Source organism: Gigantopelta aegis, chromosome 11 (genome assembly GCF_016097555.1).
Source record: "Gigantopelta aegis isolate Gae_Host chromosome 11, Gae_host_genome, whole genome shotgun sequence".
Classification (NCBI taxonomy): Eukaryota; Metazoa; Mollusca; class Gastropoda; order Neomphalida; family Peltospiridae; genus Gigantopelta; species Gigantopelta aegis.
Genome location: NC_054709.1, coordinates 11,591,381 through 11,605,903, shown reverse-complemented (window position 1 = coordinate 11,605,903; position 14,523 = coordinate 11,591,381). Strand labels below are relative to the sequence as shown.

The following is a 14,523-nucleotide window of genomic DNA, read 5'->3' as shown; positions in this document are numbered from 1 at the left end:
GAAAGCTTACCGTGTTTGTTGTTGGACAGCCCCAACGACACATTCTCATAAAACCTTTAACAAAATAACACGAATTCACTGAAAATTACTGTTCGTCAATTTTCACTTTGTTTTTTTAAATCATACATAACACAATCACAGCTGCCATAACTCTAAGTTGCCTAACCCGTACAAATTGCCATATCGATCCAACATGGACGCCGGATCCGATCGAGCGTTGCCTAGGACGCTGTGTTTGTGTGTACATCGATATCTAACAGGTTGGTGCTTTATGTAGGAAATGCCATTGAGATTACATGTAGCCTTGTTGGTGTCGACAGGCTTCCACCGTTGTTTATCACTTTAAAGGGCAAGGCAGGCCCATTTCACGCGTTCGACCAAGCGAATCGCATTAACTCGTAAAATGACTTCCAGAATTGATTAAAAGGGTTTAGGAGAAGCGGTACCTTTGAAATTAGTTACATTTAAATATATATTAGAGAGAGAGAGAGAGAGAGAGAGAGAGAGAGAGAGAGAGAGAGAGAGAGAGAGAGAGAGAGAGAGAGAGAGAGAGAGAGAGGAGAGGGAGAGAGAGAGAATTCAATTCATATTTTCATACAGGATGGTTTGATTTCTTTTAGCTTAGTTTTAAAATTTCCCTGATGAAGCCTGAACAGGCGAAAATTTGAATTAAAGACGGATGTATGACTTTTAAAGGAGACTTCTGACTTTTTTTTTTATATAAAATATATTATCTCAAGCCCCCTTGCTACTTTAGAGGAGAGGTGCCAGCAACACAGAAGGATTTTCTATTCGTATATATATATATATATATATATATATATATATATATATATATATATATATATATATATATTAAATAATAGTCATAAAAGAAAAAAAGAAAGAAAATAAAAGAAAGAAAATATCTCATTAACCCATAAAGAGAAAGTTCCAGATTGCATATAATGGGGTGCAGAAGAAGGCGCTTGTGCAAGGGGGAGGTTTCGGGGCTGACCCCTTCTTCCCGCTCAAGAAAATTTAAATTTAGTTTCACTATATTTCTTAGCCCCCCCCCCCCCCTCCCCTAAACATCGGTCGCCAGTCTGTCTGTCTGTCTCTCTCTCTCTCTCTCTCTCTCTCTCTCTCTCTCTCTCTCTCTCTCTCTCTCTCTCTCTCTCTCTCTCTCTCTCTCTCTCTCACTCTCTTTCTACTAAAAGCGATGCTTTTCAAATGAGTTAAATTAAAATAAATAATACATATATTTAATAAAATAATAAAACTTAACAGTCCGTTCTTTAGGAGTCATTTACAGTTATTAACATGTTCACACTTTTAAAACAGGTCTTTAGCTAGGAGTTTTTGTGGTGAGGGGAGGGGGTGCAAATACCTAAAAACTCCTCAAATGGCTAAGAAGAGGATTTTCTTCAACTTTCTTTATTTTTACTGGATTATGTTTTGGATTTTATTTTATTTTTTTGAGGGGGGGGGGGGGGCAATTATTTTTAGAGAAAAAACATACTATAACCCCATTTCGTTCTGGTAATGAAAATCTAAATATATTTAGTTAAACAGTTTATTATATTATCAAGTCATTTATGTTGAGTCAGGATGATCAAAGCGAAGCGCCTTGTAAGTTACTGTGTTTGTTTACACTGTGCACACAGGAGTTGGTTGGAGCTGACGTCACTTCATGACAGGTGCCACCGGTGGAGCAGGATATGCTTAACTTTCGTGAACACCTGGTATCATGACTGTTTTGACAGTGATTCATGAGTGCATGTCATCTTAACTATATGTATTCCAATGAGCTCTGTCCTATGCTAGTTTTGATTTCGTAAACTAGTCTGGGAATGGCAATACTCTTTTAGCGGCACAAGAAAGATGTATTTCTAGCAATGGATCTCCTCGGGAGTGGCTGTCCTCCTACAGGAGATATAAATATCGATTAATTAAATCAACCACTATTTTGCCAGTATTTCACTCGGCATTGTGCAGAGATACGGTTTTGTTGTTCAGATTTGATCATTCATGTTTGCAAATATACAACATGTACATGCAAATGAGTACAGGTAGAAATAATTTTGAAGTTGAATGTGTGGGGTGGAAGCTTATATATAATGGTATAAACATGAATGATATTCACAAAGATTTCGGTATACTTCAGTGGATATCAGCTATATAATATATAGAGGATATTTCATTGCTTTTTTTTTGTCAAATATGATTTATATCTCATCGATTGAAGTTTGCAATCATATCTCACGAGACGTAAAAAAACATGAAATTTTCTATTTATTATATAACTTTTGGCAATTTACTTTTATTTTTAAATTGCTAGCAGCAAAATAGTTCCGGCTTTCTTACAGTGAAGATAACACTTTCTACAGTGATGATAACACATTTTAGAGTGAAATGGTGAAATTTTCATTCTAAAATGTGTTATCGTCACTGAGTGACTGATAACACTTTTATTTCACTGATATTTTAAGATATTTCACTAAATGTTATATAATAAACTCATAATACAATATAATGCAATACAATATACAACACAATATAATAAATATATATATATATATATATACTACTCAAAAGAATTTAAGGGTCAAAAATTTATAACCAAATAAGTTTCAGAGTGTATTAGATTGATGATGTAAACTACACCAAAAATTTAATTTATTGTTCCATATTTAGAAAAAAACACAAATAAACGTCACTGTATACAAGAAAGTCACATGACATGCTGTCAAAGTTGAAGGTTGTCAAACATGGATTTTACACATTAGAACATTCGTTTAATAGTGTGTGAATCTACCCCTGGCGCGAATACACTCGACACATCGTTGCCTCATGCTGTTGATCAGACGTCTGAAGAACTCTTGGGGAATGGCCTGCCACTCTGCCATAAGAAGTTGACCCAGATCATGAAGGTTGGCCGGAGGGGCATGGTTATCCCGAACTCTCCTGCCTAATTCGTCCCAGGCGTGCTCTATTGGGGCAAAGTCAGGCGAATATGCTGGCCAATCCATCCTGGCGATACCTTGTTGTCTGAGAAAGTCCGTTACCACCCTGGCGCGGTGGGGTCTGGCATTGTCATCCTGCAGAACTGCCCCGCCGCCAATCTGCTGAAGGCCTGGGAGAACCAACGGCCGGATAATCTCATTCAGATAGCGGATTCCATTCAGATTGCCATCCACCACATAGAGGGGGGTCCTGTGGTGGATAGAGATGCCGCCCCACACCATGACGCTGCCACCACCGAAACGGTGACGTTGTCTAACGTTAACGTCGGCGAAGCGCTCCCCAGGACGTCTGTAGACACGAACCCGACCGTCGTTGAACTGGAGACTAAACCTGGACTCATGAGTGAACATCACTCGACCCCACTGAACACGTTGCCACCGCAGATGAAGCGTGCACCAGTGACGTCTGGCCGTTCTGTGACGTGGTAGGAGTGGTGGTCGAACAGCCTGGCGACGGCAGCGTAGATTATTGGCTCTCAGACGATTGCGTATGGTTTGATCAGACACTCGAGTTCCAGTAGCAGTCCGCAGATTGTCACGTAATCGGCGTGCAGTGGTTGTGCGTTGACGTAGAGCCATATTGGTGATGTAGCGGTCCTCTCTATTTGTAGTGCTTCGGGGTCTTCCCGAACGTGGAAGATTTCGAACAGAATTCGTTGCTTGGTACCGTTGCCACAGTCGGCCAACGACACTCTGACTGACACCAAGTCTCAGAGCAACATTTCTTTGCGTATTGCCATCCTGAAGCCAAGCAATAGCCCTTCCTCGATCTTCGATAGTCAGTTGACGTCGTACCATTGTCGAATTTGGAGTGTGCACCGTACACGAACGCAAGCTCCAATTATACGGAAATTCAGCATTGGGAACATGGAATACACATGCAAAGCGTGCAAATGAAGCGCTTTGTGAAAAAGCAAGTTATGGACACTTAGCAGACCTTTCGCTTTCGCCCTAATTTACGTGCAAATGTAAGCATGTTTTCGCCATTAGAACTAGTCGACAGTGTCAATGACAGTGGATTTTAATTCATTTATGGGTTTCTTAGACCCACTTTCGTCAAAATGGAACAATACCATGCGTGACATTATGGTCTAGCTAATATAACTGACATTCAGAAAATAATGTCGAAAATATCGTCTGACCCTTAAATTCTTTTGAGTAGTATATATACTAAGAAACTTCAAAAACGGGGGGAAAAAACTGTAAACAAACAAAATGGTCAGGGACGAAGCGCAGTCGGAAAGCGTTCGCGTGTGCGCGGTCGGTTTGGGATCGATCCCCGTCGGTGAGCCCATTGGGCTATTTCTCGTTCCAGCCAGTGCACCACGACTGGTATATCAAAGGCCATGGTATGTACTACCCTGTCTGTGGGATGGTACATAAAAAAGATCCCTTGCTGCTAATTGAAAAGAGTAGCCCATGAAGTGGCGACAGCGTGTTTCCTCCCTCAATATCTGTGTGGTCCTTAACTATATGTTTGACGCCATATAACCGCAACTAAAATGTGTTCAGTGCATCGTTAAATAAAACATTTCTTTCTTTCTTCGGTTCTTACTTGACGTGCATTGAATCATTGGTACGTCTTCCCTTTAAGTTTGAAAATAAAAGATGTGCGGATATGCAGTTGCTTGTTGAAAAGATAAGAATTATGATATTTGAAATGTGAAGACTTCGTTATACACAGTATTAAGTTTTAAATCGCATACAGCTCATTCAGCTGACACAAATCGTAGCCCAGAATCGTATTTCAGACTAGATTTTCAATAAACATACTATTTAAATCATTTGTTTTAGTACAGTAAATACAAATAACTGTAAGTTTTGAGATAACAATACCAAATTTGTATGTTTATTTACAAGTCATGTATCTTGTAACACGTCATACTGCAAAAGCCTTGCTAGGTTGACGATACTCGATTTGCGTACACAAAAATGGAATAAATAATGATTTTCCGAATATTCCTGTAGGATTGCAGGATAAAAGAAATAACTGGTTACTGTCTTAAGATATCGGCTTTATCCTGCTCAGGTCGAATGCAGTAACCAGCTATTCCCTATATCATAGGTCAAAGCACGCTATATGCAATATATGTGAATCAGAGACGTCATACCACGCCGTGACGTCAACAACCTAACTAATCACATGCCGTTAAAAAACCACTAAACCGACAACATATTAAATTATAATTAATTAATTAGTATTAATAATAATAATAATTAATAAATAAACCCAACGACAGACATTAAATATGCAAGTGGAACAGGTAAGGTTACCGATTCTAAGAATAGATCTGTCAGAAAAAAGGAACGATTTGGAAATGGAAGAAAGGAATAAAATCCTTAATGAAGACCCACAGCTGTTGGTATCAAACCGGAACATACTCCGCCCGTACAGTCCATGGTGGCAGCAAGACGCCGTGCACCTCGTGCAATACAGTCATGACGATGACGACGACAAGGATGACGTTGTTGACGACGTCGCACTCGATCATTTCATCAACAGGATACTTTTCTCAGCTACGACTAACGACAGCTATGAAGACACATACGGAAGTGGTATAAAAGCGAACCTGGATGGCGGACAGGTGACGAAACCGGTTTACGCCGACCACGACTTGCACGTGCCAAGCTACGAACGCAGGAACCGCAAGCTAAAGTCGAGGAACAAGAAGAAGATGCGAGTGGAGGACTACATCTGTGATAAGGTCATTTCGCCAAATCCGCATCAAAATAGAGAGCCGTTCATCAGAATGCCAGTTAGAATATATAGGTATTGTTCAAGTTTGCTTAATATCTAAGTCCGAACGAAATTGTTAACAACTACAATAAATTACTCTCTTACCTTTAATTACCGTTACATTTCCCCCACATATTGTCCAGACACAAGTTGTGAAAAATCCATTACAGTGACACAGATTCCACATATATGAGACTAACGATGTCGCCATTATCGACTTCGCTGAGATAGCATAGGGCAAAATACATGCAGTTTTCTGCCGTCTGCCATTTTTATTTATTTTATGGAATACTCTTCAAGAGGGGTGAAAGCCTCCAAAGTATGTGACATAATTAATATAAAATCAATGATCTCTAGTGGTATCATTAAATAAAAATAAAAAAAATAATAATAAAATTAATATGACGTTATCACATTTGCTTTTATATCATAACATGTTATGACGTTGTTAGATTCGAAAGAAATGTCTTATTTAACGACGCACTCAACACATTTTATTTATGGTTATATGACGTCAGACATATGGTTAAGTACCACACAGATTTTGAGAGGAAACCCGCTGTCGCCACTTCATGGGCTACTCTTTCCGATTAGCAGCAAGGGATTTTTTATTTGCGCTTCCCACAGGCAGGATAGCACAAACCATGGCCTTTGTTGAACCAATTATGGATCACTGGTCGGTGCAAGTGGTTTACACCTACCCACTGAGCCTTGCGGAACACTCACTTAGGGTTTGGAGTCGGTATCTGGATTAAAAATCCCATGCCTCGACTGGGATCCGAACCCAGTAACTACCAGCCTGTTGACCGATGGCCTAACCACAACGCCACCGAGGCCGGTTTGTTAGATTCAGTCCTATCCTTTCACCCCTCTTGGAGAATATTCCATAAAAAGTCAAAATGGCAGCCAGCACAAAATTACATGCTTTTTATCCAATGCGATCTCAACGAAGTCGATATAGGTGACATGGTTATCATCTAGTATGTGGAATCTGTGTCATTGTAATGTTTTTTCAAGATTTCTGTCTGTACAAAATGTGGTAAAATCTAACGAAAAATAAAGGTAGGAGAGCAATTTTTCGTAGTTGTTAACATTTTTGTCCGGACTTTTAATAGAATAGGCCTACTCTCCAAGAAGAGTGGAAAAAATATATGTCAATGTAATGATTTTCGTGACTGGACAAAATGTGCGGAAAATCTACCAGTAATTAAAGGTAGGATAGTAATTTTTCATAGTTGTTAAATGGACAAATCCTAGTTTTTAAACACTAAGGTATATTTTTTACTATTATAGCCGTTTGTCACAGGGATCCTATAATACCCGTAACTGAATAAAACACGATTATCAAAATATCTCTCCTAACTGTATATCTATTAGATCTCTCTGTAACGGGTGGTTATACCCGCGTGGCTCGTCTCTAGGTATGATCAGAGATAAGATCTTATATAAAGTATGTGTAATATAGCACGTTTAGTTCACTAGAAAACACAACAAAACACAATACACTTTGGAATCTGTATTAACCTACGCTGACAAATGTACTGCCGCAGTAGTTAATTAACAACAACAAATAATAACAACCCAGAACTGATCACTTAATTAGTTAATCTCTAGGTGTCTAGTTTACACAATATTCTAATCACTTCACCGTGACACAACACCCTCACGTGTGATAATTGAGAAACGCTTCCAGGGGAACTTAAGTAATAAAGGAATTACAACTCTATTCCTAACTGGTTAATTTTTAATTAACCCTTAACTACTCATTCAATAACCTTGTAATACAGAATTAATATTGGTACCTATCACAATAAAGACAATAACCTACAGTTTGCCTAGGTCCTCTAGGATGACTGGTTAAGCTTTATATATATTAGAACAGTGAGCCTACAGTTTACTGCGTCAGATTACCGGCAGCACCATCTAAATAATATTGGTATAATACAGTATTAAAATATTTAAAGTCACATCAATCACATCAAGGTTATACAACAGAGCAGAAATAATATTTACCAAGTCCAAACGGACGCGTTCCCTGGAAGCCTTCCAATATGTTTCTCCCTCATATCTCTAAAACCCTAGCTATTTATCATAAAACCGAATATCGCCTGGGGGTACAACGCGGTCCTCCCCCTATCAAGTGATAGTTCCACAGTGACCAAGCCGGCATATTTTTCTTAGATGGCCAGACTTGATGACGCCTAGTCGCCAAAATCACAGTCGTAAAAACCGCACTCGCGGAGGTATTACGTAACTACTGGCCACATGGCCTCCGCACCTCGTCTGGGTGTGTATTGGAAAGAGCACGACCACCGTCGCGCAGAGGTATTACGTAACAAAGTGCCCACCTGGGCTTAAGTGCATATTGGAACTGCACACGGCCCTCTAAAACAATTAATATCGCCACAGGCGAAAACAAAATTAAGAGCATGTTCCGTCACACCGTTTTATGATAACTAAAATCATACTTTACAGATATTTTATGGTTTAGATTATCAATTTCCGTACATTTTAAGTGTTTTTTGGTCATCCTGGTGGTTTTAATATCACAAAATGTATTCTCATATTTTTAAAAACGTCTGAGAAGAAACAGTTATGGAGTCGAGTTTTACTCCGTTTTTAGAGGGTATTTCACCATTTCAGTCATACACTCATGTTTCACTCAGTTGTAACTTTATCCAAATGTGTTTCAGGTTTGTAGATTAACTAAACTTAGTGTTAATTTTCACGGGTTGAAACTAGGGTATATCCCTTAACAATTTGGTTCGGACTTTAGTTAGTCGATATTTTCTCGGCAGGGTCTCAACATCTACCCATTAGCATTAGTCTCGATTTGTAATTTCCATATTTAAAAACACAGATGTCTATACCCTTTTTTCACTATTTTCAATCTCTAGAAAGCTAGTGAACGCCGAAATCGAGTCGAAGGCACGAGAAATGTATGAATATTTCCTGATGCAGAATTCACAACTTGAAGATTCGAGAATCGAAGTTATAAAGGAGTCCTTTGTCTACCAGGGTATGTAAACTAGGCAATCTAAGTAAAGGGACACACCCTAGTTACGGCTAGTTGTTAACCATTACGGCGTTGTTTTTCGCTATTAAACCCATTTTTTCACAAATAAAATTGCACTTTACTTACCGTTTATTATTTAGAATATACATTTCCATTCACCTGAAGTGTTTTTTTGTAATCCTGTTTTTTGTAATACCACAAAATACATTTTTCGTATTTCATAAAATCTCACGCACGTCTGAGAAAAAACCGTTGAGCAGACAAGGTCTAATCTATTTTTAGAGGGGATATTTCCATTTCAATGTCACAGACGTTGGTATACCACGTGACCGTTATCATTTTGGTTCGGTTTGTTTTCTCGTGCACGGTTCGCGCAATCAACATCCGATTTGTTGTTGTTCATTTGTGAGATTTTTCTTCACAGTTCGTGAACATTTTCAGTAACAATAAAGTTCAGACAAGTAAGTGTCTCAATACAAAACGTTACAAACCCTTAAAACCAATAATTTTGCTAAGTCTTACGATATCTGGAGAGGGGATACAACCAGGACAGAACAGTTGCAACATGTCCAGAAGAGGTGAAAGAAACGCACCCCAAGTCTGTGAAATTTGTCGTGACGTAGGCATTGTTGTGCTTCGAGCGACGTCTACCGGTGACATCAGAATACTAACTTTCAAAATTATTTCAAGCAATTGGGACATGGGGATTCCCATGGTATTTATCGATATAAAACCTGCTTTTTCACTCCATTTGATAAAAACGTGATCTAAGTGTGTTACAGGTTTGTAGATTAACCAAATTATAATTTATTTTCGCTGGATGAAACTAGGGTGTGCGGCTTTAAAATTAGCTCCACTATTACATGTGGATCTAACAGCAGCCCGTTGGAGCTCATGTCCAGTTGACCTTTCATTCGACCAATCAAAACCTTACTTGCAAAATCATGTCACTGATTTGAAAAGAATTTGAAAACATTCGGGATTATGCCGAGGGTATACGAAATAATTCAGGTGAATTACGAAGTATGCCGGAAACTAATTGCAATATAAAATTTTATATAAAATTCGTTTCATGACGAAAAAATAAACTGTGATGGTATAGCCATAAAATCTGTTTATACTAGTATACAATCCAAAGTTTAATACTGCACTTTCCCCCCTGTTTTTTCAATTTTGAAATAGACCAATAAGTTCGCCTTTTTCATAAATAGTCTCGCCCGATATTTTTAGAATTTGTATGCTCCCGAATAACGCTATAAAAGGCGAAGTGTAATTGGTCAATATTTAAATTGTTAGTTATAGATTAAATGTCATCTGGATATGGGAGTACACGCAATGTTGTTAGATCTACTGGCTAGACCCAGTAGAGCTAATTTTAATCAGATTGGTAGACTAGGCCTACAGATCGCGATCGTCAGCATGTTCCCACAATAAACTGTCAATGGTCTGCGACCAATTTGCGCCGCAATACACGTTTTACGGGAGCCAGGCTTTACTCAGTGATCTTGCATTATGATTAACTGTAAACGTCTTCTGCAGTTAGGAAAATAGCATTATATAGGTATAAAAGATTTTCTGCTGCCAATGGTAAAATGTAGTGGGTTCCCTCTGAAGTTGTGAGTTTTGTGAATTAGGCCCCAGGGCCCGGTAACACAAAGCACTCGTATCACTTAGGAGAGAAAACCCGTTCCAGCCAATGCTCCACGACTGGTATATCAAAGGCCGTGGTATGTACTACCCTGTCTGTGGGATGGTGCATATAAAAGATCCCTTGCTGCTAATCGAAAAGAGTAGCCCATGAAGTGGCGACAGCGGGTTTCCTCTCTCAATACCTGTATGGTCCTTAACCATATAACCATAAATAAAATATGTTGAGTGCAACTGTTGGAATAACCATATTTGTTACACAACAAATAGCCGCAGTTGAAAATGTGCTCTCGCGTCGTTTTAACACATTCCTTTTCTCTTTTTCTTCAAGACCAACTCGACCAGTGTGAACGTTCTTTGACGTCCGCTTATACCGCCATCAGGAACATCCACGAAGACTGCGAGAACTTGCAGCATGTGGTAAGTAGTACTGCCCCACACATACAGAGAAAGAGAGAGAGAGAGAGAGAGAGAGAGAGAGAGAGAGAGAGAGAGAGAGAGAGAGAGAGAGAGGAGGGAGAGGGGGTGGCGAGGTATCGAGATAGGGAGAGAAAGGAGGGTGAGGGTGAGATCGCATGAACACACCCGCCCCCCTGCATACGTGCTTGACAGAGAGCAGGCACGTGAACACCCCCACCACCACCAGAGAGAGAGAGAGAGAGAGAGAGAGAGAGAGAGAGAGAGAGAGAGAGAGAGAGAGAGAGAGAGAGAGAGAGAGAGAGAGTGCATATACAACGTTATCACGGGTCTGAATTCAACTAAGAAACTGGACAAACTTTGGAGGAAATCTAACGGCAATTAAAGGTAGGAGAGTAATTTTTTGTAGTTGTTAACAATTTGGTTCGGACAATAGATGTAAATTAGTCGAGGTCTCGGCACTAGGTTTATTGGGTGACACTCCATGATTGACGTATGCATTCATAGTCATCAAATAAAAACATTTCAATGGCAATTTGACACTGAAAGCTGTCCAGCGTTCAGAAAACAAAAAAAAGTTAGACATAACTTTATTTTGATGTAAGGACATCATTCGAGTTTGACGTCATTTCCATTCATAAATACACCGCGCCACATATTCTTACGTCATTTGAATATCTAGTAATGGCGGACTGAAATTAAAGTTGCGTGTACAGTTTACAATAACACGTTGTATTAAGCTTGAGCTAATATGATAAAGAGATTATTACCCTCGTGTATTTCAGTATCGTCAATATCATATATTAGGAATAAAAATAATTTTTATTCCTAATATATGATATTGACGATACCGAAAAACACTGGTAATAACCTCTATTTATATATATATATATATATATATATATATATATATATATATATATATATATATATATATATATATATATATATATTCATGTTTTTTACGGCAATGAATTAGGACACCAAACTGGGGCATGGTGCAGCACCCTTTTATATATTGCTAGCTAGAACACTATTCATTCATTCAACTGGTTTTATAGTAAACGTAAACACGATAGATACCATTATGTGAATGTGTGTTTTCATCCCTTGGGTAACATTCATTTGATAATCCAGACGTTATGACCCCCTGTTTCGCAAGGCAAATAATAGTTCTATTATGAGAGTAGTAGACAATGGGAGCTCAGTTCTACTGACTGACCAGTACTGCTTCTAACTATGGGCACTGTTACTGGAGTTGATGCTAAACACATGATGCTAAAACAGTTTAGTAAAAAATTATGAGTAATCATGAAAGTAATCGTAATCAGCGATTACATTAGCAATGTAATCGATTACTATTGCGATTACATGACATTCTCAAACAATGTAATCGATTACGATTACATGAAAACATGAAATCAATTACAATCGATTACAATTACCGATTACGATTACCCCATATATATATATATATATATATATATATATATATATATATATGTATGCGTGTGTGTGAAATATTTTTTATAAAGACCAACCGAGATCAAAGAATGTCACATCATGGGTAAGAAAATTAAGCTGAATTATTTAACCTGAATTTTCAAATTTTAGTTTTTAATGCAGCTTTACATACCAAATTTTGTAGAAAACATTTTGAGCGACTGTCCAGAGTTTTCTAACAGACTTTTCAATTATTAAAATTGCAAAGATATTTTTTTGTTTTGAATGTCAGTCTGTATAAACAAGGGGTTTGTTGTCATTCTGTTGTTTGTAGTAGCCAAACTGGATTTGGGAGCAGTACGTAGCCCAGTGATAAAGCACTCGTTTGATGTGCGGTCGGCATGGAATCGATCTGCATCGCTGGGCCCATCGGGCTATTTCTCGTTCCAGCCAGGGCACCACGACTGGTATATCAAAAGGCTGTGGTATGTGCTATCCTGTCTGTAGGATTGTGCATGTGAAAGATCCCATGCTACTTATGGAAAATTGTAGCTGGTTCCCCCTCCAAGACTATATGTCAAAAATTACCAAATATTTGACATCCAATACATTAATACATCAATGTGCTGTAATGGTGTCGTTAAAACAAAAAAATAATTAATGACTAAAATTACAAATTCAAGATATTTTTTTGTTTAGAATGCTGATGTCTGTATAAACAAGGAGTTTGTTGTCATCCTATTGTTTGTAGTAGCCCAAACTGGATTTTGCTTCCCAATAATTTTTGTATGTACAAAAAATATATATATATATTACGAATTTTTTTTTTTAAATGACTGCTTCAAGTATTAGCACACGACCACAAACACATTGGATATACAGACGTTGGTATATTTAAACAAGAAAAAAAGAATTTAATATGTAATTTTTGTCGCCCCCCCCCCCCACACACACACACACACACAAAAAATGTTAGTCGAAAATATTTTATAATGGTGGAAAACGGAGGACAGTCCGTTTAAAACCAAATTATATATTGCAGGCCTCTGAGAATTGAATATTTGTGTAATCCATTTATCGGTTACGCAAAAATAAATTCAGGTAACCCATTTTCTTTTTACGTAACCCGTTATGTCCATGTAAATAGCATCCTAAATGTAATGCGCGAACGGAAAAATAGGTTACGCTACATTAGATTTGCGTGAAACGACGCGATCATTCTCACAATGTTCAGAGGCCTAATATTTTGAATTTTAAATTTAAAAAATGTTAAAGGGACAGACCCTAGTTTTTATATACCAAGGCATATTTTTTACCATTAGAGCCGGATTTTTGGGGTTTTTTTGATAATTGAAATAATACTTTACTTAGATTTAGATTATCCATTTCTGTACATTCGAAGTGTTTTTGGTCATCCTGGTGTTTTTAATACCACAAAATGCATTTATCATATTTTTAAAAATGCACGTGCGTCTGAGAAGTAACAGTTATGGAGTCGAGTTTTAGTCTATTTTCAGAGGGTATTTCACCATTTCAAAGTCACAGACTCATGTTTCACTCAATTGTAACTTTATCCAAATGTGTTACAAGTTTGTAGATTAACTAGTGCATTTTCCTGGACTGAAACTAGGGTCTGTCCCTTTAATACTCGAGACTGCAGTAAGCAATTCGGTAAACAGAGTGTACTGTTTACTACAGTTATTGGGTTTAGGTGGCGACGTCGACAGGAGCGAAGCCACGACACAGACGGACCAAGAGGAGGAAGAAGAATGATATCACCACATCTACATCATCATCATCATAAACCAGGAGCAAGTCTGACCCAGTCACATGGCTAAGAATCGTGAACATTTACTTTAAAATGTATTATTATAAATATTATTGATATGTCATTTATTTAAATATAACAATTAGTAAAGAACCATGGACATTTACTTTTTAAAATTATTATTATAAATGTTATTGATGTCATTTATTTAAATATAACAATTAGTAAAGAACCATGGACATTTACTTTTTAAAATTATTATTATAAATATTATTGATATGTCATTTATTTAAATATAACAATTAGTAAAGAACCATGGACATTTACTTTTTAAAATTATTATTATTGATATTATTGATATGTGTCATTTATTTAAATATAACAGTTAGGAAAGAACTGTGAACATTTACTTTAAAAATATATTATTACAGATGTGTCATTTATATAAATATAATTAGCAAAGAACCATGGACATTTACTTTTTAAAAAT

The 14,523-nt window shown here is 37.5% G+C and overlaps 2 protein-coding genes across 3 annotated transcripts in view; one reads left to right on the top strand and one right to left on the bottom strand.

The window, feature by feature from the left end:
* Nucleotides 1–237, bottom strand: part of LOC121385281 — a 4,383-nt gene extending 4,146 nt beyond the window's left edge. The window contains exon 1 of the mRNA XM_041515901.1: nucleotides 11–237. Coding sequence (XP_041371835.1) covers nucleotides 11–49 — 39 coding nt within the window. The 5' untranslated portion in view covers nucleotides 50–237. The remainder of the gene's footprint in view (nucleotides 1–10) is intronic.
* A 4,885-nt stretch (nucleotides 238–5,122) lies between these two features.
* Nucleotides 5,123–14,236, top strand: LOC121385280. 2 transcript variants are annotated; one of them, XM_041515899.1, is made up of 4 exons: nucleotides 5,123–5,775; nucleotides 8,640–8,761; nucleotides 10,737–10,825; nucleotides 13,977–14,236. In XM_041515899.1, the coding sequence occupies exons 1-4, from the start codon at nucleotides 5,255–5,257 to the stop codon at nucleotides 14,067–14,069; spliced, it is 825 nt and encodes a 274-aa protein (XP_041371833.1). In that variant the 5' UTR covers nucleotides 5,123–5,254; the 3' UTR covers nucleotides 14,070–14,236. The 2 variants fall into 2 exon arrangements, with proteins under 2 accessions (XP_041371833.1, XP_041371834.1); XM_041515900.1 differs by having other exon boundaries at nucleotides 13,964–14,236.
* The last annotated feature ends 287 nt before the right edge of the window (nucleotides 14,237–14,523 follow it).

Coding starts and splice junctions, on each gene's coding strand:
- LOC121385280 (XM_041515899.1), top strand. CDS start 5,255: ATGCAAGTGGAACAGGTAAGGTTACCGATTCTAAGAATAGATCTGTCA. Junction 5,776..8,639: donor ATGCCAGTTAGAATATATAG/GTATTGTTCAAG, acceptor TTCAATCTCTAG/AAAGCTAGTGAACGCCGAAA. Junction 8,762..10,736: donor GGAGTCCTTTGTCTACCAGG/GTATGTAAACTA, acceptor TTTTTCTTCAAG/ACCAACTCGACCAGTGTGAA.